This window comes from Engystomops pustulosus, chromosome 2, assembly GCF_040894005.1.
Source record: "Engystomops pustulosus chromosome 2, aEngPut4.maternal, whole genome shotgun sequence".
Lineage (NCBI taxonomy): Eukaryota > Metazoa > Chordata > Amphibia > Anura > Leptodactylidae > Engystomops > Engystomops pustulosus.
This window is the reverse complement of record NC_092412.1, coordinates 164430386-164454659: the sequence shown is the minus strand read 5'-3', so window position 1 is coordinate 164454659 and position 24274 is coordinate 164430386. Positions and strand designations below refer to the sequence as shown.

Genomic DNA, 24274 nt, shown 5'->3' with positions numbered 1-24274 from the left:
AGGATGGGTTGAGTGTACATCCCAGAACTCGCTGTGCGCTGCCCTAACAGTACTCTGGACCGCTGGGGACAGGAGCCAAGCCGGGTGCAGGCGCCATAAGCGGGAGTCGCTGGGAGGGCCTATAAGGAGACTAATGAACAAGGCGGAGTGGTCTGACGCACTGCGCGGGCAATAGGATATCTGGTCAACGTGCTGCATCATATCGGGGGAGACAAAGGCCAGATCAATCCGAGAGAAGCTCTTATGAACAGAGGAATAAAATGAATATTCTCTCTCTTGAGGGTGTTTACTACGCCAAACATCGGCGAGGTCTAGAGAGGTGAGCCACTCGTTCAGACGGACCGAGCCTGTGTCCAGACCACTTGTACGATCCAAGGAGGGATTAGGGACGGCATTGAAATCACCAATACAGAGTAACGGGCTTGGAGGCATAGCAGCCAGCTTACTGGATATTAGATGCAATACTGCTGGATCAAAGGGAGGTGGGACATAAATAGACGCAATAGTAAAGGTAAAGCCCCACAAGGCGCAATGTACGATCACAAAACGGCCAAAGTGATCCGGTGCTACCTGTATGACCTCTATGGGAAGCGCTTTGGATATGAGTATGGATACTCCCCTGGCGTAAACAGAGTAGGAGGAATGGTAACCTCTAGCCACCCAGGCCCGCTTCAGGGAGAGGACCTTCTGACCCGTAAGGTGTGTCTCTTGGATACATACAATATGGGGGGCCTGACGCTTAATGACGTCTAACATCAGGGCCCTCTTGAATTTGGAGTTAAGTCCCCTCACATTCCAGCTCATTACCTTAAGTGAAGACATCTTAGCGGAAGGGAAAGGGGTGTGGGGAAGGAGACGTGAGCAACCAAGCATTCATCCTTTCATACCACAAAGACATAGACAGACAGACAACAGTGAGCATAACAAATATAACAGAACTGAACTAACAATCCCAAGAATACAAACCCCCTGTCTAACACCCTAACAGCAGTAGTGTAGACCTATACCCACTAACAGTCAAATAGTAGAACAGTGGTCCCTAACTCAAGACAAACCTACACCATTTGTCCCGGGACCTTCAACCCTTAATGAATAGATGATCAGGAGGTTATTAGGCAGCCATATTTAGAGAGAACCAAGAGGAAATAGGGGAGGGGGGGGGGGGAAGAAGGAAGACGCAAGGAGGTAATGGTAGGGGGAGGTAATGGTAGGGGGAGGTGGGAAGGGGGGGGGGGGGAGGGAGGGAGGGAGAGAATGGAGTGCCATAAATGGCGCACTGGTCAAGATGACCAAGAAGAATGCGCAAATCAATCACAGGGTACATTTGTGAGGCACGTAAAGTGTAAACAAATATTAGAATACTGTAACAGTGATTTGGGACCCCTGGATAACCACTCAGGACCAAGTCCAGCACAGTCACTGCACATCAGACAAAAGGATATGTGAGTCCAGTCACTCAGGAGGTGCGGGCCTTGCAGCTGGAGCCCGTGGAGCTGCATCAGCCCAGTGAAGTGCTTCGGTTGGGCAAGTGAAGAATCGAGTCTTCTGACCATCCACTATTCGGAGCTTGGCAGGGTACATCATGGAGTATTTATACCCCTTGTCACGGAGACGGGCACGGACCTCGGTGAATTGTGCTCGCTGTTTCCTGACGGATGCAGAGAAATCAGGGTAGAAGGACACTCTGCTGTTGGCATAGAGAATTTCTCCCTTGGTACGGACAGCCCTGAGGATAGAGTCCCTGTCCCTAAAGTGCAGCAGCCGGGCCAGGAAGGGTCTTGGATTGCCCCCTGGGGGGCCAGGGCGGAATGGCACACGATGGGCCCTTTCTACTGTGAAGAACGGGGAGAAGGTATCTGCAGGCAGCATATTTTTGAGCCAATTTTCAAAAAAGGATACCGGGTCAGACCCCTCCACTTTTTCGGGGAGGCCAACCACTCTGACGTTGTTCCGTCGCAGGCGGTTTTCGAGGTCATCAGCTCTGTCGATGGAAGCAGACATTTGGCGCTGAAGCTCTCTTATCTGTGTCGGCATAGGCCTCTGGACATCCTCCACTTCAGATATTCTGCGTTCAGTTTCTGTTATTCGCTCTTTGGCTTTGTGAACATCGTGTCTTAAAAGAACAAAGTCTTGTCGCAGCTCATCCACCTTGGTAACCAGTTTGGATTGGCACCCATTAATGGCCGCCAGCACCTCTGCAAATTTGCGGTCCAGTTCAGTGGCCACGTCAGGCGGATCAGCGCCCTCCTCATAACTTACAAGCTGCGGCGGGCTCTGGGAGCCTTCAAAGAGGGAGGGAGAGGAGTTTGGGGACCCCTGAGGAGAGCAGGGCTGTGTGCGGGAGAATCTCCCCAATTTTTTTGCAGCGTTTGACTGTATCTGTGCAAGAACGGCTTGTGATGTGGAGCATTCCTGCGCATCCAGGGGTTCCAGGGACTGGAATGGAGGATCTTCATGGATGGATTCATCATCCGATGGAGGCGCAGACACCCCGGACGCCGCTTTTTGCAATTTAGCCGTCCTCCTCCGGTTACCCATGGCGTCTGGACAGAGGGGGCCAGTGATAAACAATCGAGGAGCCTAGCGTCCAGTAATTAGCAGAGATACAGTCCAAACCCACGTGGACTATTGCAGCGGCACTGCAAGGGTTAATATAAAACAAAACCCAGGAGCAGGGGGTCACTGGGAGTATGGTGGGCTGCACAGCTTGGGGTCCCCAGGTGAGAGGAGGGCAGTAGCAGGGGAATTACTTCCCTACCTTATTCCTGGCTGCAGTCCGGCAGTGACAGGGTTAACCCTGCGCGCCTAGGCCTCAGGCAGCGCAGGGGAGTCCAGTAAGATGGCGCCTCCGGCCGGATACAGGGCTGGCTGGAGCGCTGCCACGATCCCCCAGGTCAGCAGCACAGCGGGTCGGCGGCACAGCACGGGGGGGGGGGGGTTCCCTCCCCCGGTATTCAGCACCTCTCCGGTATACAGCCGCGATGCCGGGCGGCTATGGTCCCGCCGCCGCGCGGGACACGTGGAAGGCCGCAGGAGGTGAAGTGCTGGAGGGGACCTCACGGAGCCGGTGACCGCCGCGATACCGCCACCGGAGTATGGGGGCAAGTACCCGCGGCACCGGGGAGCAGACTGGAGGGGGTACAGGTAAGGATGGCTGCCTGGGAAGGGTGATAGGGTGCCAGGTCCCGGGAGCTCCGCGGTGCACGTCCTCCTAGGTCGGCATCAGGCCACGCCCCCAGCCAGTTTACAGCTTAAGGCTCAGCCCCATTTTTTGTATTCTGACATGGTTATAACTTTTGAACACTGTTACTTATTAAAGCGATTCCGAGATAGTTTTTTCGTCACATGTTGTACTTCATTTTAGTGGTAAATGTTGACTGATAAGTTTTGCGTTTATTTACAAAAAAAGAAAAAAATTATGAAAATTTGTTGCAGTGAGCTCTGCAGATTGTTGTGGCAGATAACCTTTAAAAGAAGCATCACAAAAGCGAGTGTGTGAGCTTGGCGGCGAGTGTGCATTGATCCAAAGTGTGTGCAGTGTCTTAAGTGTGACTTAGGTTTAAGGGACTTAAGTTTGAGGGGCTTTAGCAGGTAACTGCTGTGTTTTGTGTTACTTTGACAGTAAATTCTTCTTTCTGTGCATATTTCTATTGTAATCCCCATTAGAATAATGGACTCCATAAGTGGCATTGCTACACAGTGTACATCCTGTGCCATGTATGCTTTCCTTGAACAGCCGTTCGAGGGGGAATACTGCTGTATGGGGTGTGTGAAAATTGCTCACCTGGAAGCCCAGATTCTGGATCTAAATGAGCAAGTTTCAAGGCTGCGGGCAATCGATAATATGGAACGAAGTTTGCTGCTCCTGGAGCACAAACTCTCTGGGGAAGATGGGTGTGGGGAGGGAAGTATGGAGGTGCAGAGTGAGGGGGCAGCTAGTTGGGTAACATGTAGAAGGCGGGGTAGAGGGAAGAGTTGTAGGGAGTCTAGTCCTGATCTGGTGCACCCCAATAAGTTTTCCAGGCTGGCGGATGAGGGGGATATCAGCTCTGGGGTAGCAATGCTGCAGAAAGACGTGGCCGCTAGCAACCAGGGGAATGTCTGCTCCAGTAAGAAGGGTAATGGGAGCACAGGCAAGGTCAGACAGGTGCTGGTAGTGGGAGATTCGATTATTAGGGGAACACACAGGGCAATCTGTCACAAAGACCGTGCATACCGAACAGTGTGTTGTTTGCCAGGTGCTCGGGTTCGGCATGTTGCGGATCGGGTTGACGGATTACTGGGAGGGGCTGGTGAGGAACCAGCGGTCATGGTCCACATTGGCACAAATGACAAAGTAAGAGGTAGGTGGAAGGTCCTTAAAAATGATTTCAGAGATTTAGGCCATAAGCTCAGGGCAAGGACCTCAAAGGTAATTTTCTCCGAAATACTGCCTGTACCACGTGCCACACCAGAAAGGCAGCGGGAGATCAAGGAGGTAAATAAGTGGCTCAAAAGTTGGTGTAGGAAGGAGGGTTTTGGGTTCATGGAGAACTGGACTGACTTTTCTGTTGGCTACAGGCTCTACAGTAGGGATGGGCTGCACCTCAATGGGGAGGGGGCCCGCTGTTTTAGGGGAAAAAATGGCCAGAAGGTTGGAGGAGTGTTTAAACTAGAGACCTGGGGGGAGGGCAACTACACTTGTGCAGGGCAAATAGACAGTGTACATAGAGAGCTGGGAAGAGTCATAGTCCATGGGGGAGGAAGGGGGGCTGGAATGAGATTGGGGAATAAGGACAAAAGGAATACGGACAGGGGAAAACCATATAAAGTGTATGTACACAAATGCCAGAAGCCTCACAAACAAAATGGAGGAACTGGAACTCTTGATGTTGGAGCGGAAATATGATATAGTGGGTATCAGCGAGACATGGCTGGACAGTAGCTATGACTGGGCTGTTACTATGGATGGTTATAGTCTTTTTAGAAAGGATCGTATAAATAAAAAAGGGGGAGGGGTTTGTTTATATGTGAATTCTTGCCTCAAGCCCGTCCTGCGAGATGACATCAGTAACGCAAATGTGGAGTCCCTATGGGTGGAGATAAGGGGAGGGAAAAAGAATAATAAAATATTACTAGGGGTTTGTTATAAGGCTCCAAATATAATGGAGGCAGCAGAGGAAATGCTGATAAGTGAAATGGATGCGGCTTCAAAGCAAGGTAAAGTACTTATCATGGGGGACTTCAATTACCCAGATATTGACTGGGGGTCAGAAACCTGCAGGTCCTTCAAAGGTAGCAGGTTCTTGTCAACAACAAAAGACAATTACCTGTCGCAACTAGTCCTGGAGCCAACAAGAGGGGGGGCACTGCTGGACCTTATCCTTACCAACAGACCTGATAGGATATCAAAACTACAGGTTGGGGGGAACCTGGGGAATAGTGATCATAATATCATTGATTTTGTATTACGCTTTACTAAGAGCGTTAGTGAAGGGGCAACCAACACTCTAAACTTCAGGAGGGCAAATTTTCAGCAACTAAGGGAAGACCTTAAAGGCATAGACTGGGATAATGTTCTCAAAGACAAAAGCCCCCCCCAAAAATGGGACTTTTTCTCGTTTATTCTGAAAAAGTCCTGTGAGAAACACATACCTTATGGGAAAAAGCATAAAAGGAACAAGAAAAACCCTATGTGGCTAACTAGTCTTGTAAGGAAAGCAATAAGCGAGAAAGATAAAGCGTTTAAGGTGCTAAAACGTGAATGTAGTGATGAGGCATTACAGGATTATAGAGAGAAAAATAAATCCTGTAAAAAGCAGATAAAGGCCGCAAAAATAGAGACTGAGAGAAATATTGCCAGGGAGAGCAAAAATAATCCCAAATTATTTTTCAAGTATATAAATGATAAGAAACTAAAAACAGAGAGTGTGGGTCCCCTTAGAAATAACATGGGGGTCATGGTGGAAGGAGATGAGGAAAGGGCCAATCTACTGAATGTCACCTTCTCAACTGTCTTTACCCAGGAAAATCCCCTGGTGGAAGACACAATGAGGAATAATGTTAATTCTTTTTATAATGTCAACAGTTTAACCCAGGAAGAGGTACGGCGCCGCCTCGCAACCACTAAGATAGATAAATCACCTGGGCCAGATGGCATACACCCCCGGGTTCTGCATGAATTATGTACGGTGATAGACAGACCGTTATTTTTAATATTTGAAGATTCACTGAGGACTGGTTATGTTCCACAGGAATGGCGCATAGCAAATGTGGTACCAATATACAAAAAAGGATCAAATAGCGATCCTGGAAACTACAGACCAGTGAGTCTAACTGCTGTGGTGGGGAAAATATTTGAGGGGTTTATTAGAGATGCTATCCTGGAGTATCTCACTGTGCACAACCTTATAACCCAGCGTCAGCATGGGTTTATGAGAGATTGGTTCTGTCAGACTAATCTGATTGGTTTCTACGAGGAGGTAAGTTCAAGACTGGATCTGGGGGACGCTGTGGATGTTGTATATCTGGACTTCTCAAAGGCATTTGACACCGTGCCACATAAAAGGTTGGTATATAAAATGAGACTGCTGGGAATAGGAGAAAATCTGTGTATTTGGGTAAGTAATTGGCTTAGTGATAGAAAACAGAGGGTGGTCATTAATGGCACATTCTCAGATTGGGTTGATGTTACCAGTGGAGTGCCACAGGGTTCAGTATTGGGGCCACTTCTTTTTAATATTTTTATTAATGACCTTGTAGTGGGTTTACACAGTCAAGTTTCAATATTTGCAGATGATACTAAGCTGTGTAAAGTAATAAATACTGAGGTCGATAGTTTAGCGTTACAGAGGGATTTGTGGAAGCTTGAGGGATGGGCAGAGAAATGGTTGATGAGGTTTAATGTAGATAAATGTAAAGTTATGCACTTGGGCCATGGAAACAAAAAGTATAATTATGTTCTAAACGATCAATTACTTAGTAAAACTGAAGCTTAAAAGGACTTGGAGGTATTGGTGGATGGTAAACTTAATTTTAGTGACCAGGGCCAGGCGGCTGCTGCTAAAGCAAATAAAATAATGGGATGTATCAAGAGAGGAATAGATTCTCATGATAAAGACATAGTTTTGCCCTTATACAAATCCCTGGTCAGACCGCACATGGAATATTGTGTGCAGTTTTGGGCACCAGTGTATAAAAAGGATATAGTAAAGCTGGAACGGGTGCATAGGAGAGCAACCAGGTTTATTAGGGGAATGAGGGGACTAGAATACAATGACAGATTAAAAAATTTGGGATTATTCAGTTTAGAAAAAAGACGACTGAGGGGAGACCTCATAACAATGTACAAATACCTGAACGGACAGTACAAGGATCTCTCCAAAGATCTTTTTATACCTCGGCCTGTGACCAGGACAAGGGGGCATCCTCTACGCTTAGAGGAGAGGCGATTCTACCATCAACATAGACAAAGGTACTTTACTGTAAGAGCAGTGAGACTGTGGAACTCTCTGCCGCAGGAGGTTGTTATGGCGGACTCTATGTACATGTTCAAGAGAGGCCTGGATGACTTTCTGGAGAGAAAAAATATCATGGGTTATGGGGATAAAACATTAATTTAATTCTTAAAGGTTGGACTTGATGGACTTGCGTCTCCTTCCGGCCTTATATACTATGATACTATGATTTTTGAAATTCTAAATCATCATGTTTTCAGGCAGATCGATTTAGTAGGGGTGGGCTGTTGGACCTCTAGTACATTAATATTTTTTAAAAAACTGTGTTTTATTGAAAAACATATTCTGTGTATTTTATTTGCAACTATAATTGGGTGTACATTAAACTGGTGCTCTGGACACTTTGTAATTTGTTTTTGTTTGTTGCTGATACTTCAACTAGCCCCAATCCTTGGTTTTTTTTATGGGTATAACAGCTAAGTTGTGAGCCCTCAGTTCATATTATATTGCCCTCGGTTCACATTATATGTTTTCCGCATGTAAGTAACCAATGAAAACTGTCTTTCCTACGCAATTTTAGTTTTTTTCTGTTACCAATGGGTCCAGCACATACAGCACATGCATTTAATAAATACATCCTCCACAACTATACAAGCAATATATTGCAATACATAATATACTTATTCATAACAATGTTGGTGGAGGCCACCTCCCACCAGTGACATAACTGACTATATGCCTGCTCACTTTCTTTATCCATGCTACTTAAGAGCTACACAGGCCAGGTAGCACACAGGTATGGTTAAGATTGATACCGCTCGAAACGTGTCAACTGTTTCATGTGCATTTTACCATCTAGATGGATTGCTTTTTAGAACATTTGTTTTTTAACATGTTTTAATAAAGAAGATGGATTTTATATGAAATTGTAGCCTCACATTCACCAGTGCTGGAGCCCCTCCGATTTTCTGTCTGCAAACCAGACATCTCTGGAGCGGTACCAGCTGAGCCACACTAGCAAGGTCACTTCAATTAATGAACACATATGCCAGGCTCATTAACATAATAAACAAAAGATGATTTTAGCATGATAAATGTATGAATTAATTAGATAAAGGTTGGGAGACTTGATCACAGGTGTCTTTTAAGTCCAAACTTTCAGGTTAAGAACAGACTTTCTCCTCTGTACATACAAATGACCATGCATGCTTCAGGTTCTTTTGAGCCTGAGATTAGGCTGTGTAGAACTATTTGGCCTCAATTCCCCACTTTGAGGTTGTTTTAGGAGATGCAGGAGAACGAGAAATACCTTGAGTAGAATCCATAATTACAAAAAATGTTTTTGCCAAAGTAGAACGGTATAAATGAAAACCTTGAAAAATTTGGAGCAAGTCCTTTTATACAGTTTTTTTAATGCAAATTACACCATACTCTGACGCAAGTGGATTTATAGATTCCTCCATCAGGTAGAAGAGGACTTCTTTACGATTTCACCTTAACCTTTTTTTTTCTCTGCTGAATACACATTCAAATGTCTTCAGCTCCATGCAGCACTACTCCACACGGTGCCCCTAAAAAAAACCTTAACAGTATAACGGAGAGTGTCCCTATTATATAAAGCATTGAGTCACAGGGGCGTTGAAGTCCCCCTGTCATCATCAATATCATTTTCTCTCTGCTCTGCTAGCTCTCTCCCGCTTCCTCCCTCCCTCCTGCAGATGTGAGCTGACAGAAATTTGGAGCTGCATGAGGTAGGGTGGTAGTAGTTAAGAGGATATAATTATGATGATGACACAGAGACTCTTACCTTGTAGCAGATGCCCCCCTGCATCAATGTAGTTCGCAGGCAGATAGCCAGTCATTAGGTGAAAATGCTTGATCCTGATGACAGGCTCCCTTTATATGCAAATAAGTAACTGAAAGTAAGCCTGTTTTATATTCATTTTTCAAACTCATTCATTTTTAATACCTAAAAATAGACAATGATAATGTCAACCAGTTTCTAAATAACAGCCCTCTCGAAAATCTATGGTGTGATGTAAAGCAGAATTATAAACTATTTTAAATATAAGATTCAACAAGCTAACACTCTTTATTTTTACTTTACAGTTGATTATATCATCATGCAATTTGGTCGCGTAGCAGATGATGCATTCACCATGGATTTTAAGTACCCTATGTGTGCAGTTCAAGCCTTTGCAATTGCATTATCTAGTTTTGATGGAAAATTGGCATGTGAATAAAGTGTTCAGGAAATTTTAACTTTGATTACATTATGTGTTCTAGATATATATAAAAAATATATACTAAAACAAAAAGAAATATGTAGTGTAATGTTTTTGCAATAGTATGCTATATATGTGTAACAGCAAATAATCATAAAACCATTTTAAAGAGTGACCTATAACTTTTTGAGATCAGGGACACAAATGCAACTTCCAGTGTGCACCACTACATCCCTCTCTCCTTCCTTCTCCTCCGTCGGAACGCCAAATCTGTGAACGAGCACATAATCATACTTGCCACCCAATCTGCATAGTGCAGAAAGCTCAGATAGCTTAACCCGTGTGCGGCTCTGCACCATCTCGTGGCTGCCTAGATAATTCCGGGCAGACCGCGATCTCGACAGGTATGCACAGCTACCTGGTGCAGGAGCCCACAGTGATCGATCCTTTCAAATAATTAACCTGGAACAAACAGGCAGAAATCACAGGGATTAGGTGTAAACGTCATCTCACCAAGATTCCTGCAAGATGCTGTGCCGTACAGCCAATGTGAAGGAACCAGGACACCAGAAGAAAGTTGTAGTGGAGTAAGAGTTTATCTCCTGGCTCTCCATAGCACCCTTGCCATGATATTGTACATTATTGCACTAAAGACCAAAACATTAAGGAGCCAAGAAACAAAGTTATGGACCCCAACATCTAGACCGAGATGCACTCTGACTTTTTCTCTCCGGATCTGTTGTCCCAAATTAATCTCAATAATATAAACTATCTAACTTTGTTGCAACGGATAAGCATTATAAAATGCATTTCTGGAAGGACAAGATGTATGATATATAATGAACCAAGTCCAATCCACTAAATTGTGAGTAAAAATTTTAAATCTAAACAGATCAAACTACCTATTTAATATACCATTAATTTTTATTAATTAGGGACAATTTTTATGAACTGCATTGATAGTGTGATTGCCTAGTGTGAGCTATCTAAACTTTCAGGATCAGGGGTAGTGGACCCACTGTACTACCTCGAGCGATGACTTAAGCTGAAACCTGGGAGCAGAATCTAAGTAGCACCCGGTTTTCACCAGAGCCTGCCGGGTTGGACTTGCCGTGATGGGATACCACCAGGTCGCTCCACAGGTGCGACTTTGCTTGTGGTGGTGGCCAAGGTGAAGTACAGAGTCGTAGAGCACAAACATAGTTGAGGACAGGCAGGAGGTCAGGACAAGCAGCACGGTATCAGAGTCGGGGACATAGCGGAAGGTCGGGACAGCGGCAAAGGATCAAGGTCAGGAATGTAGCTACGGGTCACATCGGAAACAGCAATTGGAAACAGCTTTCTCAAAGGCATAGAGCACAAGATCCGGCGGGGTTTGCAGGAAGCGGCCAGCTATTAATAACAATAGGGGCCACCTAATATTGATTTTTCCGTATTTTCAGAATTGACTATTTTGGGGATAAGTCCCATTTTGAATGAAATTTTACATATTTAGCATCAAAAACCCCCTATGTATCAACCCATTTTCAAATCTGCACCCCTCAAACAATTAGAAACAGCTCTTAGGAAGATTGTTAACCCCTTGAGATCTTCATAGTAATGAAATCAAAATGGAGGTGAAATTGAGTCAAATTTTGCTGGTTATGTTCATTTAGCCCTAAAATCTACACATTTCCAAAAGATAAAATCCACCATACAATTTGTTCTGCAATTTCTCCCGAGTGCAGAGACCCCCCCACATGTGGCCGTTACTTGTTTTATGGGAGCACAGCGAGGCGCAGGAGGGAAGGAGATCCCTGCAGCTGCCACGATTTTAGTTTCCTCATTGGCCCCTTCTGTAGTTTATAAAATTTTCTCTTTTTCCTTATTGGGGCCATGTGACGGCGGGATGAGATGCTTTTTCCAGTGTTACCATTTTGGGGTTGGTAGCCCCTACTGTTGAAATTTTTTTTTTGAGGGCAGGGGTAAAAAATTCTGTACTGGATTTTTTTCCTTTTTTTGTGTTCACCGTTTAGCCTAATAATCATGTTATCTTTATTCTATGGGGCAATACGATTACGGAGATACGATACATGAATATTTTTTTTCTTACGTTTTACTAAAAATTTACCAAATAAAACCCTAATGTGGGGAAAAAAAAAAAAAAAACTATCATTTTTGCATTGGTCTTCCAAGTGGCACAACTTTATTTTTTTTGGCTATGGAGCAGGTTGATGGCTTGTTTTTTGCGTGACATGTACAGGCAGTCCCCGGGTTACATACAAGATAGGGTCTGGAGGTTTGTTCTTAAGTTGAATTTGTATGCAAGTCGAAACTGTATATTTTATAAGGGAAGTTCTAGACAATTTTTTTTCTTTTGCCCCAGTGACAATTGGAGTTTCAAAATTTTTGGTGTAATTGGACCAAGAATTATCAATAAAGCTTCATTACAGACACCTTACAGCTGATCATTGCAGTCTGGGACTATAGTAAAGCATCCAGAGAGTTTCACCAGAGGTCACAGGGGCAGAGGGGTCCGTCTGTAACTATGGGTTGTCTGTAAGTTGGGTGTCCTTAAGTAGGGGACCGCCTGTACTTTACAACAGTATCATTCTGGAGTACATGTTTTTTGAACACTATTGCATTTGTGGGATTCAATAGGTAAAAATAATTTTTGGCAAGTTAACAGGTTTAACGGTGTTCATCATGCGTATTCAATAATTAGTTTTATTCTACAGATTGTTACGGACGTGGTATTATATATGTGGGGTTTGTGTTATGATTTAGAATTTTTAGCGTCAATTGTCTCTTTATATGTTATGGGGCTTATGGCCATTTGATTGCTTGTTCATAATATCCTGCAATAATCATGTATTGCAGGGTATTAGCAGCGCAAGACTATACACATGCATAGGCTGACACTGTGCCTGAAAGATGACATCACAAACGCCACCCCTCAAAAACAGTTCTTGTGATCGTGGGGGAAAGACCCCCTGAAGGCATGTTAGATGCTGTGGTCGCGCAGCATTAACAGGTTAAACACTATGTTACAGCCGGTACTCCGTGTTTCCAGATGCCGGTTCGGCTCAGATCTGGAGCTGAACCGGTATCAGCTCACTGTCCAATATATTAGACGCTGAGTGTTAACAGGTTATTGGTCAGCTGATCATTTAACCTGTTAATGACATAACAGTTACATCACATCAGCTGCAGGTATTTGGAGAGGGCAAACACCCACAGCTTCAGGTCTTTAAGAAGTGCCAAGAAGCCCAACATACTGCCTCAGTATTTGTAAAATCAAAGATACCCAAGGGAGTCTAAATAGTTAATTGAAATCCCTCTTTCTCCTGAACCGATACTTAAATGTTTAGGATTTAAACTGTAAGACTTTCACTAATGCAATTTCCCAAAATGTCATCTCAAAATTTAATGTATTTCCTGCATCAGAAAATAGCACCTGTAGTATTTCCCCCATTTTACAACAAAATATTTAAAAAAAATGCAATCAAAGGGCTATACAATACTTAAAATGCCATCATTAAAAACATCAAGGTACATAAAGCTCTGTACTCTGAAGTATGAAAATGCTGTTAGCACCAGAAGGTGGCAAAATGTATTTGTTGCACAGGTTAATTTTTATATGTAAGAAAACAAAATCTATAAATTTGATATCCCTGTGATCATACTAACCCAAAGAATAAAGGAGATGCTGCTATTTTCCAGTGGGCTTGACTTTTACAGCTTGCACTGTGTTTTCACAAATTTCACTGCATTTAGAATTCTCCTGCTGCACATTACATGGAATATTTAATACCACCATGTAGTGCAATTTGTTATGCAGAAAACAAGCCCTTTTTGCAGGTGGGTAGTAAAAACATAACTTAATAGGGTCTGGTCAGATACCATAACGACCATAGGTACAGTATTAAGTGACAGTCACACGGAAAACATTGTGCCAATATCCAAGGGAAAAAATAAAACTTACGGTAGTTTTGACAAGCAATTATAGGCCTAGAAGCTCAATGTCCGTTGTGGGGTAAAGTGTGGCAGGGATATTGAAAGACTACACTCAGGAGGCTCACTTTGTTGTTTAACTGCTTAAATTTCCACACTGCCAGTGTTTAATAGGTAGTTATCGCAAAGTCAGCCATGCAAAGATAACGCTTAGATGTCGGCAATTTTCTGCCAGAGACTAGCAAATCTGGTGGGCCACATGACCATGCCCTAAGCTACATGGAATGCAAAAAAAACTGGCAGGGATGGAGACTTAATATGCCTTTAGATATAAATCTCCCATTTAGTAAAAAAAAAAAAAAAAAAAAAACTAAAAGTTAAAAAGATCAATTGATAGAAATACAGGAATTGTCCATAGAAGTTGTTCCAGGTAAAGCTAGATCAAATGACAAGAGGTCAACACATGGAGTAAAAGCAGTTTTAAACCTTCAGAGCAGACAAGGATTTACTGTAAGACAGGGACCAATTTGACATGCTTTGTGCGCTATATAAAGAATTATTAATGTTAGAGCTGTTTATGTCTGGAATAGCCAAACTCAGATGCTGGTTACGGCAGTAGCTATAAGGCATACATACCCTTTTGACAAACTGTGTTACAATATAGAACAGTGATGGGCAACCTTTTAAACTTGGTGTGTCAAAATTTGCCAAAAACCGAGCACAACTCGGGTGGTGTGTCACCTTAACAAAAAAACATAATTTTATGATATTTATAGTTTAAATATGATTATTTAACTTCTAGGGTACTTTAACCGTAGGTTGTCTGATTGAGCCAACCATGTACTGCCATACTACAGTATGCCAGTATATGGGGATTTTCCACATCTATTATATGCAATTCGTACATTGTAATAGATCGGTTACAATCAGACAAGTGTGGAAAAGATTAGTAACCTGCAAACTTTCAGTCATGAAAAATCACAGGTTATAGTGAGGGTGCAGGCGCCGCTGTTCGCATCTCTCTCATGCCCTCTTGGCATGGAGAAGGTGTGAGGAGCAAAATAATCGCAATGTCTGGTGATTTGCAAGGCGTGATTATTTCAGGGCTTGTACGTCACAAAACTGACACACAAGCCTTGATGACTGTCTATCATACAGTCACTGACATTACTCACTGTATGATGGGAGTGGTTGTCCTCCCTGGTCCCTGCTGTGGAGATGGTGATTGTAGAGGTGGCAGCTGCTGGGACATCACACAGGGCAGCAGCGATGTGGCCTCTGTGCTGCCACCCTCCCCCCACCACAACTATCAGGAGCTGCAGAGGAGTCTCCCTGGTTTACGACCGGGTCACCTCTCCTGCTGTGCCCCGTGCTGATACCTGTGCTGACTGGAGACAAGGCACAGCTCACATATGGGGAGGAGGAGTAGGGGGGAGTGCTGGGAGCTCAGTGCAATCTCTCAGCCTCCTGACTACTGCACCTGGTCATGTAGGATGAAACATAACTAAGGCAGCCGCGTGTCAGTGAAAATGGCTACGGGTGTCAGCAGTGACACGCGTGTCATAGGTTAGCCATCACATGAACTTAATGGACATGCCTTTTCAACCATATTATGTACACAGAAGAATCACTCAACCTGTGAAACACTTTATTGCCATCACAAATTAGTACAGGCGCTGAGGTTTGCCCATGGTGCTCTTGATATACAAAGCTCTAACATTTTGCCAATTCTTTTTCAACAGCGATACCAAGAAGTTAATTGACAGGTGGATGTTGTAGACCAACTCCTCCTCAGTCATCTTCACGTGACCAACAGCAACAGCCAGACACAAGACCTACAGAGAAACAAATGAGAACATTCCCTTAATTTTGGTGAAATGGGTTACACAAGAATCACTGGTGGTCACTAGCCAGAAAAATGGCCAACTAGTTCTTAATGCTTAATGGCCAAATTGTAAGAGCAGTGGGTTGCCATTTGTTCAGATTTGGCATTACAGGAAACCTACTACCATGGATCTACCTATTAAGGTAGATTGGGTGATAGGTGCCTCTACTGTATGTGAGGATAGCCTTTTTAAGGGCTAATCATCTCACCCCCTGTATCGTTTTATAAGTCTTATTGCCCTATTATGCCACTTTTCTCAAGAGCCTACTGGGGCGTGGAGCTGAGTCTACACGGGGTGGTTACTCAATGCCCCAGCAGCCTCTGATCCTCCTACCAGATATTTTCTGTGTGAAGTAGCTCCAGAGCAGTGACCGTGCAGCAGGCTTTACGGACGAGGGTTTGCAGCTCCTTGTAGCTGCGCGCCAAAAATATCTGGTAGGAGGATCAAAGAGGCTAATGGGGTGTGCAGTAGCCGCACTGTGTAGCCTCAGCTCTGGCTACTACATGCCCCAGTAGCCTCTTCAGAAAATTAGCATATTAGGGAAATGAGGTATAAAAAGATACAGGGACATGAGGATTAGCGTTAAAAGGGCTATCCTCACATCTAATAGAGGCATCTACATTCCGATTCAACTTAAAGGAAACCTACCAACACTAATCTACCAAGTGTAGGACACACAAAAGTAGTAGTGAACGGAACCCCTTTATTTTATATAACACGCGAGTACATACAATACATTCTGTTACTTTAAATTGCGTTTTGAGAAGTGTATTGTCAAAAGTACTGCCAACAGACTGAAGTTTGATTTGCTTGGGTGCTTTTGTTAAAAGTATTATCTTGTTTACTACAGAACTTGTGCATACACCTTGCAAGGCAGTTATCTGCACGAGACTGGTGCTCCTCTGGGGAAGGTGGAGTGGTTGTCTCAATTGTTTTTTTTAAACCATTTACAAAAAAAAAAAAAAAAAAATCTCATAAAAGAGCCAGTACTCATGCATTTTCCAAAACCAACTGGTTTTGCAGACCATGATTGGCATGTTAGGAATGTTCATTTGAGCAGGCCACCGAAACCTCGGATTTTAGTTTTCTGCAGATACTGAGCTCCATTATATGCATTTGTCGTCTGTACCACCATATTCCTCAGGAGCAGAGTTTTCCTGGGACACTTCATTACCAAAAATTTAAAGGACACCTGTCATCAGGTCTGTCACTAGTCCTGTCACCACTACCTGTTGGAGCAGATCACAAGGATCCCATGACAGCCTTTAGTTATTTCATACATTATTCATTGTAAAATCATCTATTTTTTATCATGTAAATGAGGCTGGTCACATGGTCAGAGGCAGTGATGTCACCCCTGTTCCCCCTCCCCTTGCTCATGTCTGTATAATGTATAGTAAAGCATTGCTAGTGTGTATGTCATCTGCTGACATGCTGCATCCTCCTAATATACAGGTGGGAGACACAGACATCAGCTACACATGAATCTGACATGTTCTGCTGTAACATGGCTGCCTGGAGCTGCTGCATCTCTCCTAAACACACACATGCACACACAGGCTGCAGGGGCGTGGCCACCAGGAAGCACATCATTATACAGGCGGTCAGTCATGCACTGGGGGTGTGGCTGTGCCTCCCACTCATGCATAGAGTGGACAGCTTGAATATGCTAATGCTTCATTGGACATTTCACAGGTCATTTGCATACAGCTTTAGGACCTCATTGCTTAGGTTTGCAGGCATGTAGAGGGACAATAAAGGGATAGAGGTAATGCTCTCTAATGGCAGTTTATGAAAATATATTTAGTTTAGGGGGTTATTTTGCATGACGGGTTCTCTTTAAGTATTGTTAATTGACCTAATGTTAAGCTTATGTCATTATGCTTTAAAAAGGGTCATAGCAATTTTGGATCACCCAAGTTTAGAAACCCTACTCTTCCTACATCCCAAGTGTGAGTGATTTAGGCATCTCAAGTCATCCAATGTGCTTCCCATTCTTTTAAAAATCTTGAAATACGAGTTAATACAATCCACACATTATTGGGAAGGTGGGGGTGGGGAAAGAAGACATGCATTATATTATGAGCAAAATACTTAAGGCAAACCAATCTCACCTTTTTCATCTGAAATTTTATGGTGGATTTAACTTCATCAACTTTTGCTACCAAGTTCTCATTGTGTGTTAGCAAGGAAGGAAACTTTCCAGCCTTGTTCAAACCAGGTCCCAAAATACGAGGTATCTGCTTGATCAGTGATTCAGAGGCCAAAAATGCATCATATTTCTTAGCTGTGAAAAAAAACCAAAGGGAAACCTGTAGTAGTTACAGAATGAAACATTCAACTTCAAAAGTGAAACACTTGAAGTTCGCTAATTGAATAAGCTCCAAACCCCAGCTTTGGATTTGATATTGGAGATTTGCATACTTTTTTTTACTCATGACATTGCACTCCTCCTAGATTGTAATCTAGTCACTTGCAGTGTGTATCTCAAGGAAAGTACAGGGCAGCACGAAGTAAAATGTAGAAGCCTGCCTTAACTGAAAGTGTAATACAAGATGGATTCACAAACCTAGCTTTTTCACCAGCTTCTTATTCTTGTTTAACTTCTTTAGGGCTTCGATGTCCATGTGGGGCAATTCGACTGCCTTTGCCTCATCACAGTGCTGCTGATCTCCCAAGACACAAACTGAAAATTTGGGCCTTGGTGTAGACTTAAGCCTGAAAAGGGTTAAAACAATATTGAGAACTTCTACAATACATGTAGCTAAGGGGGGCTCCAGAACAAGGGGAATTCCCACAAAGTTTCTTAAATCTACTCAGGATAACAGAATCAAGACACCAAGTTAGAGAAAACTTAAACAGCATTTCACAGATATATACAGTACAGACCAAAAGTTTGGACACCTCATTTAAAGTTCTGTATTTTCATGCCAAAATACTTAAAAATACAGAAAATGTATCTTATATTCCAGGTTCTTCAAAGTAGGCACCTTTTGCTTTGATTACCGCTTTGCACACTCTTGATGAGCTGCAAGTCACCTGAAACAGTCTTCCAGCAGTCTTGAAGTTCCCAGAGTCGCTTAGCACTTGTTGGCCCTTTTGCCTTCACTCTGCAGTCCAGCTCAACCCCAAACAATGATTGAGTTTAGAATGAAACTGTGGCAAAGAGGAAATACAGGGGGCACCACTTCACGTTCTCAAATTATCAGTCTCTGCTGGTCAGACTTATATGAGGAAGGTACAGCGGATAGGGTAGTCTGGGATGGTGGTGCTCCAATTCTAGGACAATGCATAGGATCGATATAACAAACAGTAGAATGGCACCCAAAACTTCTTTCTTCAATCCGGTTTATTGAGATACTCACACAAGAATGGACATCTCAATAAACCGGATTGAAGAAAAGTTTTGGGTGAGTGCCATTCTACTGTTTCTTATATCAATGATTGAGTTTAGGTCAGGTGACTGGAGGCCAGATAATCTGTTGTACCACCCCATCACTTGCCTTGGTCAAATAGCCCACATCCTGTAGGAGTTTTTTGGGTCATTGTCCTGGTGAAAAATAAACCGTCCACCTAAACGCAAACCGAAGGAAGAGTCTGCTGGTTCAGTATGCCTTCAATTTTGAATAAATTGTAAACAGTGTCACAAGCAAAGCACCCCTGCAATTTGAGGCAGGTAACTCAGATGAACTTACCTTTGCAGCAGATGACTTCCTTTCCTGGGGCCAGTTTCTTTTGAAGCGCTTCATGGTTTTTGAAACTGCACTTGGGGACACAAATCCTAACAGTATTTATTAGGACTATCAGCTGTGTATCCACCTGGCTTCTCCACAACACAACCGATGGTCCCAACCCCATATATAAAGCAAGAAATCCCACTTATCAAACCTGACAGGGCACACCTGTGATGTGAAAACCTTTTCTGGTGACTACCTCTTGAACCTCATGAAGAGAATGCCAAGCAGTAGTCAAAGCAAAAGGTGGCTACTTTGAGGAACCAAAAATAAAAGACAGTAAGTTTCACACTTTTGTGTTAAGTATACAATTCCAAATGTGTTATTTCATAGTTTTGATGCCTTCAGTGTGAATCTACAATTTTTATAGCGATGAAAATACTGAAAACTTTAAACAAGAAGGCGTGTCAAACTTTAGGTCTGTGTTGCAATTCCAACCAGTCTATAGGTCTTGTACACAATTTCATTTGACCTAGGCACAATCCTGCAACTTCTGACTTGGGGTCAGAGAAGCAATCTTAGAAATTTCAGCTCCAGGATGTCACAGAAATCTGTCTCTGCTCCCTGCATTCTAGCACCTCCCATTCTAAGACAGAGCACACTGACAGATATGGCGTTCCTGGCCACAGCAGCATGAGGAATGTAAAGCTACAGGCTTTTAAGTCCTTTATCTGAGGAGGCAGGCACAGCAGATCTAGGCATTGTGGAATTGCAGAGCTAACCGTCATTGTGTGCAATAGGCATCTCATCTCTGATCTTTCTTCTCTATGTGAACACCTACTCAATTTGCACAAAAAATTATAACACAAAAACTTCAAATAGATAATCTTTATGTACATAGAATTCACATTAAGGATAAAATAACCAGACAGACCAACATAGGAGCAACTAACAAACATGGGGTTCCCTGCACATTACCTGTGGTCTGTATTTGTAACTTGTTTTCTCCTGTCCTATGAATAACATTAACAAATCACTGTTAACCCCTGCTGACTAGACGGGTTCAGGATACTGTGATGCCATGCTCTAATGAGACACTTTGCTGTAGTTTTGTATCCCATAAAGTCACTCAGCACTTTAGTTTTACCAGGGATAACTGATAATGTTGTTCACATCTGGTCATTGTGCATTGTAAGTTAGTCTGTTAGTTGCTCCTATGTTGTCTGTCTTATTATTTTATCCTTAAAGGGGGGGGGGGGGGGGGGGGGGGGGGGGGGGGGGGAGTCCTGCGAGTGTGATTAGCCCAACTCACTCATCTCCAAAAAACATTTTGCTGAATTCTCTTTATGTGTCGTACTATTACAGTGTTCAGAAACCAATTGAAAGCGAGTATAACCGGTATCCTGATAATCTAACGACATTCTCAGCTCACAGAACTAGAGGGATCATAATGTGTCTGCCTAGAGTTCCCACCCACAGCCTAGAATCTAAGAAATTATGTATAGATCTTAATACAAGACTGACATTTCCACTACAACTCTACCAGCAGAAATGTTGCAAGACATGACATAGGAACAAACCTTGCATAATACCGAAGTATTATTCGGTGCGTGTTTGACTGAAAGCCAAAACCACACCTCCCCTCATATTTTAAGACCCAGGGTGGAGGTCCGTCCAGCTAGCCTCATCAAGGTAACTGAACTACCCGTAACATTTGCCAGTGTGATTGACCTCCAAAAAACAAAAAAGGGAGGTAGACGCATGGCAAGTGCTGGGTGAGACAAATAAGAAGGTCCAAACCTGACAGTTCCAGAAAAACGCTTGTCCTTTTGAGGGTCATAGTTTTTGAGGCTGATCTGGAGCTCCACTGTTTGCAGAAACCTAAAGAAACACAAGCATATATCAATCACATGCGGTACTATTAAAGGGGGTTTCCCACAAATCAAAGTTAAGGCCTTGCTGCTCGGTGGAGGTCTCTGAGACCCGCACAGATCAGGATAACGAGGGGTCAAAGGTACCACAATCGTGCCCCTTATTGCTCCACAGTGTAATGGAGCAAACGGCTGCGCATGATTGGTCTGCTCGATTCATCTCAGCCGACGGAAATTGCCAAGTCGGCGACCTCCATCAGTTCCTTAGAGATCAATGGAGCCGAATGGCCATGCATGGCCATCTGCTCCATTACTCTCCCAGAGCAACAAGGGGTTCAACTGAGGTAAATGGGACCCCATCGGAACTCTTGTTCTCATGATCTGCAGGGTCTCATCACCAAGCCCCCCCCCAGACCAATCAGCAAGTTAGGCCCAATGCTGTGGATAGGGCCCAACTTGATTTGTGGGAAATCCCTTTAAGTCTGAAACAAAGGTCACAGTAAAGTTTTGCCAGAAGGGTAAGGATTCTCGTTTTTAGGCTTGTGCCCCATGTAACGCTTTGTCTGCGTTTGCAAACGCAAACAAAGCCGCACCCACCTGGGCGGCCCGACCGTATCGGCGGTTCTATGGAAACGCCTGCGATCGGGAACGAACCGCCGGTGTTTTGCATTAAATTAACGCAAACACCTGCAGCTCATTCCTGATCACAGAGGAGAACTGGAGCCATGGGCCAAAAAAAGTACTATGAGGATCGAGGGGCAAAATACTTTGAGGAATGACTCAAGTTTTTTTACGCAGAATGACAGTTACATTTTAACAAGGGGAGTAAATCAGTCAGATACTTGTAGAGGGGTTATTGCAACCTCTGGTCTGAAGACATAACTGGACCCGTCAAGGCAATTTGGGACACCAAAACAAAGGTCCTTATGGTTTAGTGTCTCATAACAACCTTTACCAAGTCTCTATTAAAAAACTTTATACTTGCCTCGCTTTGCTGTTTCCACATAGTAACATATTGAAGCAAGCATACCACAGCCTGGCTGAACGCTATGGGGACGGTGGTGAAACAGGAGTACTAGTTAAAGGGCACTAAACATCAGCCCATAAGAACCCATGGGTAGTTTAGTATCCCAAATCACCCCGACACATCCTCTAACACCACAAGCTGATTAAAGGGAGCCTGTCATCTCTACCAAATAAACCCCACACAAGCACCATTACTGGCAACAGCTAGTCACTTAACCAAAACCACATGATTACCTCAGCTGCAACAGCATATGTCACTGTGGTAGACAACATATATAACATGCATATTTATCAGTTACAAATGTTATAATTTGCACCAAACGCTGCCAAAAGCTTTAGAAGTCTCAAGGCAATACCTGAGTATTTAGACTAGTGTCAAGAAACAATTACTTACTTTCTCTTCTTCCGCTTTGCTCCAGACAATACTTCCCTCACCGCTTCATAGAGTGTATCGCGAGAAACTTTGGTACTACCAAGAGGAAACAGGTGGAAAAAAAAAAAATTTTAAGGAATCCATCTAATATTTAGGTTTTTTTGAGTATTACAACGAAACCTATATAAAATTGGTATGCCCACGATCTTACCGACCAAGAGTATAAATGACACTGGTCATTTGGGCACACAAAACTTAAAACCCCTGGAAAAAAAGCCCATAGTTCTGTGCATGGAAAAAATAAAGGTTAGTTAGGGAGTGCAAGCTGGAAACAAAAACCGGCCAAAGTGTTAAACAGATGTCATCCAGGGCAGGAAGTCTACCAGCACTTTATGAAGTTCACCTTTAAGAACTGTAGATTTACTCAAAAAAAGTGTTCTGACATTCATTGGTATACATATGTAATACATGACGGCTCGCTACTGAAGTGAACACATCTCCACATAATCTGCTATTGGTTTAGCTGTAGTCATAGAGCACCTACCACATAAACTAATCTGTCTGTCACATAGCAGAACGTGCGGCAGCGTACCAGAGGTGGCACTCAGAGCCCTTTCTGTGGGCACTCAGGCCATCACCAGAGAGGACTCCAGGTATCTTCCTGCAGTCCCAGACAGCCCAGGACTTGCTGTGCACAGAGCTATTTTAAAGTGACAGCTGTACCTGGGACTATTTTCTGCTTTATTGGTGTCCTCAGGGTGCTGGTATCAATGAAAACTGTGACAGGGAAGGGAGTATAAATCACAAATTAAATTTCTGTGTTGGCACTTTGCGATAAATAAGCGGGTCTTTGTTGTAGTTTGGGCACTCGGTCTCTAAAAGGTTCGCCATCACTGCCCTAGAGTACTTCAACTACATCGGTAACCTCTGCTAAAGTGACCCTGCAAGCCTCACAGCAAGAGTCGCCAATGCAGGCCTTGACACCGCGTGAGTACGGAGCCCTCTAACAGAAATGGCCTAGTAGTTTCTAAAACTAGAAAACGTAATCTGATACTTGTTCCGACAGACTCTAGTAAGTAACCTCTTCCCGTCTACACATACACTACTTAGAAAACACAACCGACACGGTAAACCGCAGATGACCGTGGATTAGATTCGGAAACCACCTACCTCATTGTGGACACCGCCAAGGATCAGCGAAAAGAAAGGACTGCTACTTCCGCGCATGCGCTTAAGAAGAGCGTAATCTCGCGGTGTTTATACGCCGCCATGATTGATGAGTTCGAGATTACCAGCGACTCTGGATTACGTCGCGATTCCGTAGTAGAAACCATGTCTTTGCTCCGTTATCTAGCTCTTTTCCTCATCTGCTGGTAGGGGATGCTGGAAACGCTACAAGCATTTTTAGAAATTTATAATGTAGAAAAAAAATTGTAGAAATGCTGTAAAATAAAAAGAGTATTTGCTTTTTACTTCCCGTATCTTCAAGGACACTATTTATGATTTCAGGTCCACTGTAGTCAATTGCATACAGAGACCAAATGGTGTAAATGGTGTAAGGCATTGCAAATGCTGGAGCTGCTACAAATGGTTACATTTACACTGGATGAAAAATAAAGTGTCATTCTATTTAAGATGTTACCAAAAGCCATTGTCCCAGATTTGTGATGCATTTGTGGTCAACGCCCCCTATCAGATATGGATATGTGATTTAGGCTGCATTCTCTAACGTGTGCCCTCTGTACCGTAGCACGGTGGGCACACATCGGTGCACAGGAGAGGAGGAGGGGTGCATAGAGATATATGGCGCACGGTACTGTAATACAGGAAATGATAGAACATGTTCTATC

At 43.5% G+C, this 24274-nt stretch overlaps 2 protein-coding genes across 4 annotated transcripts in view; one reads left to right on the top strand and one right to left on the bottom strand.

Annotated features, from left to right (window-relative positions):
* The window catches only part of TULP1 (TUB like protein 1), a 264106-nt gene extending 254408 nt beyond the window's left edge, over positions 1–9698 (top strand). For all 3 annotated transcript variants that reach the window (XM_072137212.1, XM_072137211.1, XM_072137210.1), the window contains one exon: positions 9546–9698. In XM_072137212.1, coding sequence (XP_071993313.1) covers positions 9546–9679 — 134 coding nt within the window. In that variant the 3' untranslated portion in view covers positions 9680–9698. The remainder of the gene's footprint in view (positions 1–9545) is intronic.
* Positions 9699–15225: 5527 nt separating this feature from the next.
* Positions 15226–23676, bottom strand: RPL10A (ribosomal protein L10a). Its single transcript, XM_072137213.1, has 6 exons — positions 23595–23676; positions 22446–22520; positions 20955–21035; positions 18050–18198; positions 17595–17767; positions 15226–15429 (listed from the first exon to the last, which is right to left on the bottom strand). Exons 1-6 carry the CDS (start codon positions 23597–23599, stop codon positions 15259–15261), a joined length of 654 nt encoding a protein of 217 aa, XP_071993314.1. The 5' UTR covers positions 23600–23676; the 3' UTR covers positions 15226–15258.
* Between the last annotated feature and the right edge of the window lie 598 nt (positions 23677–24274).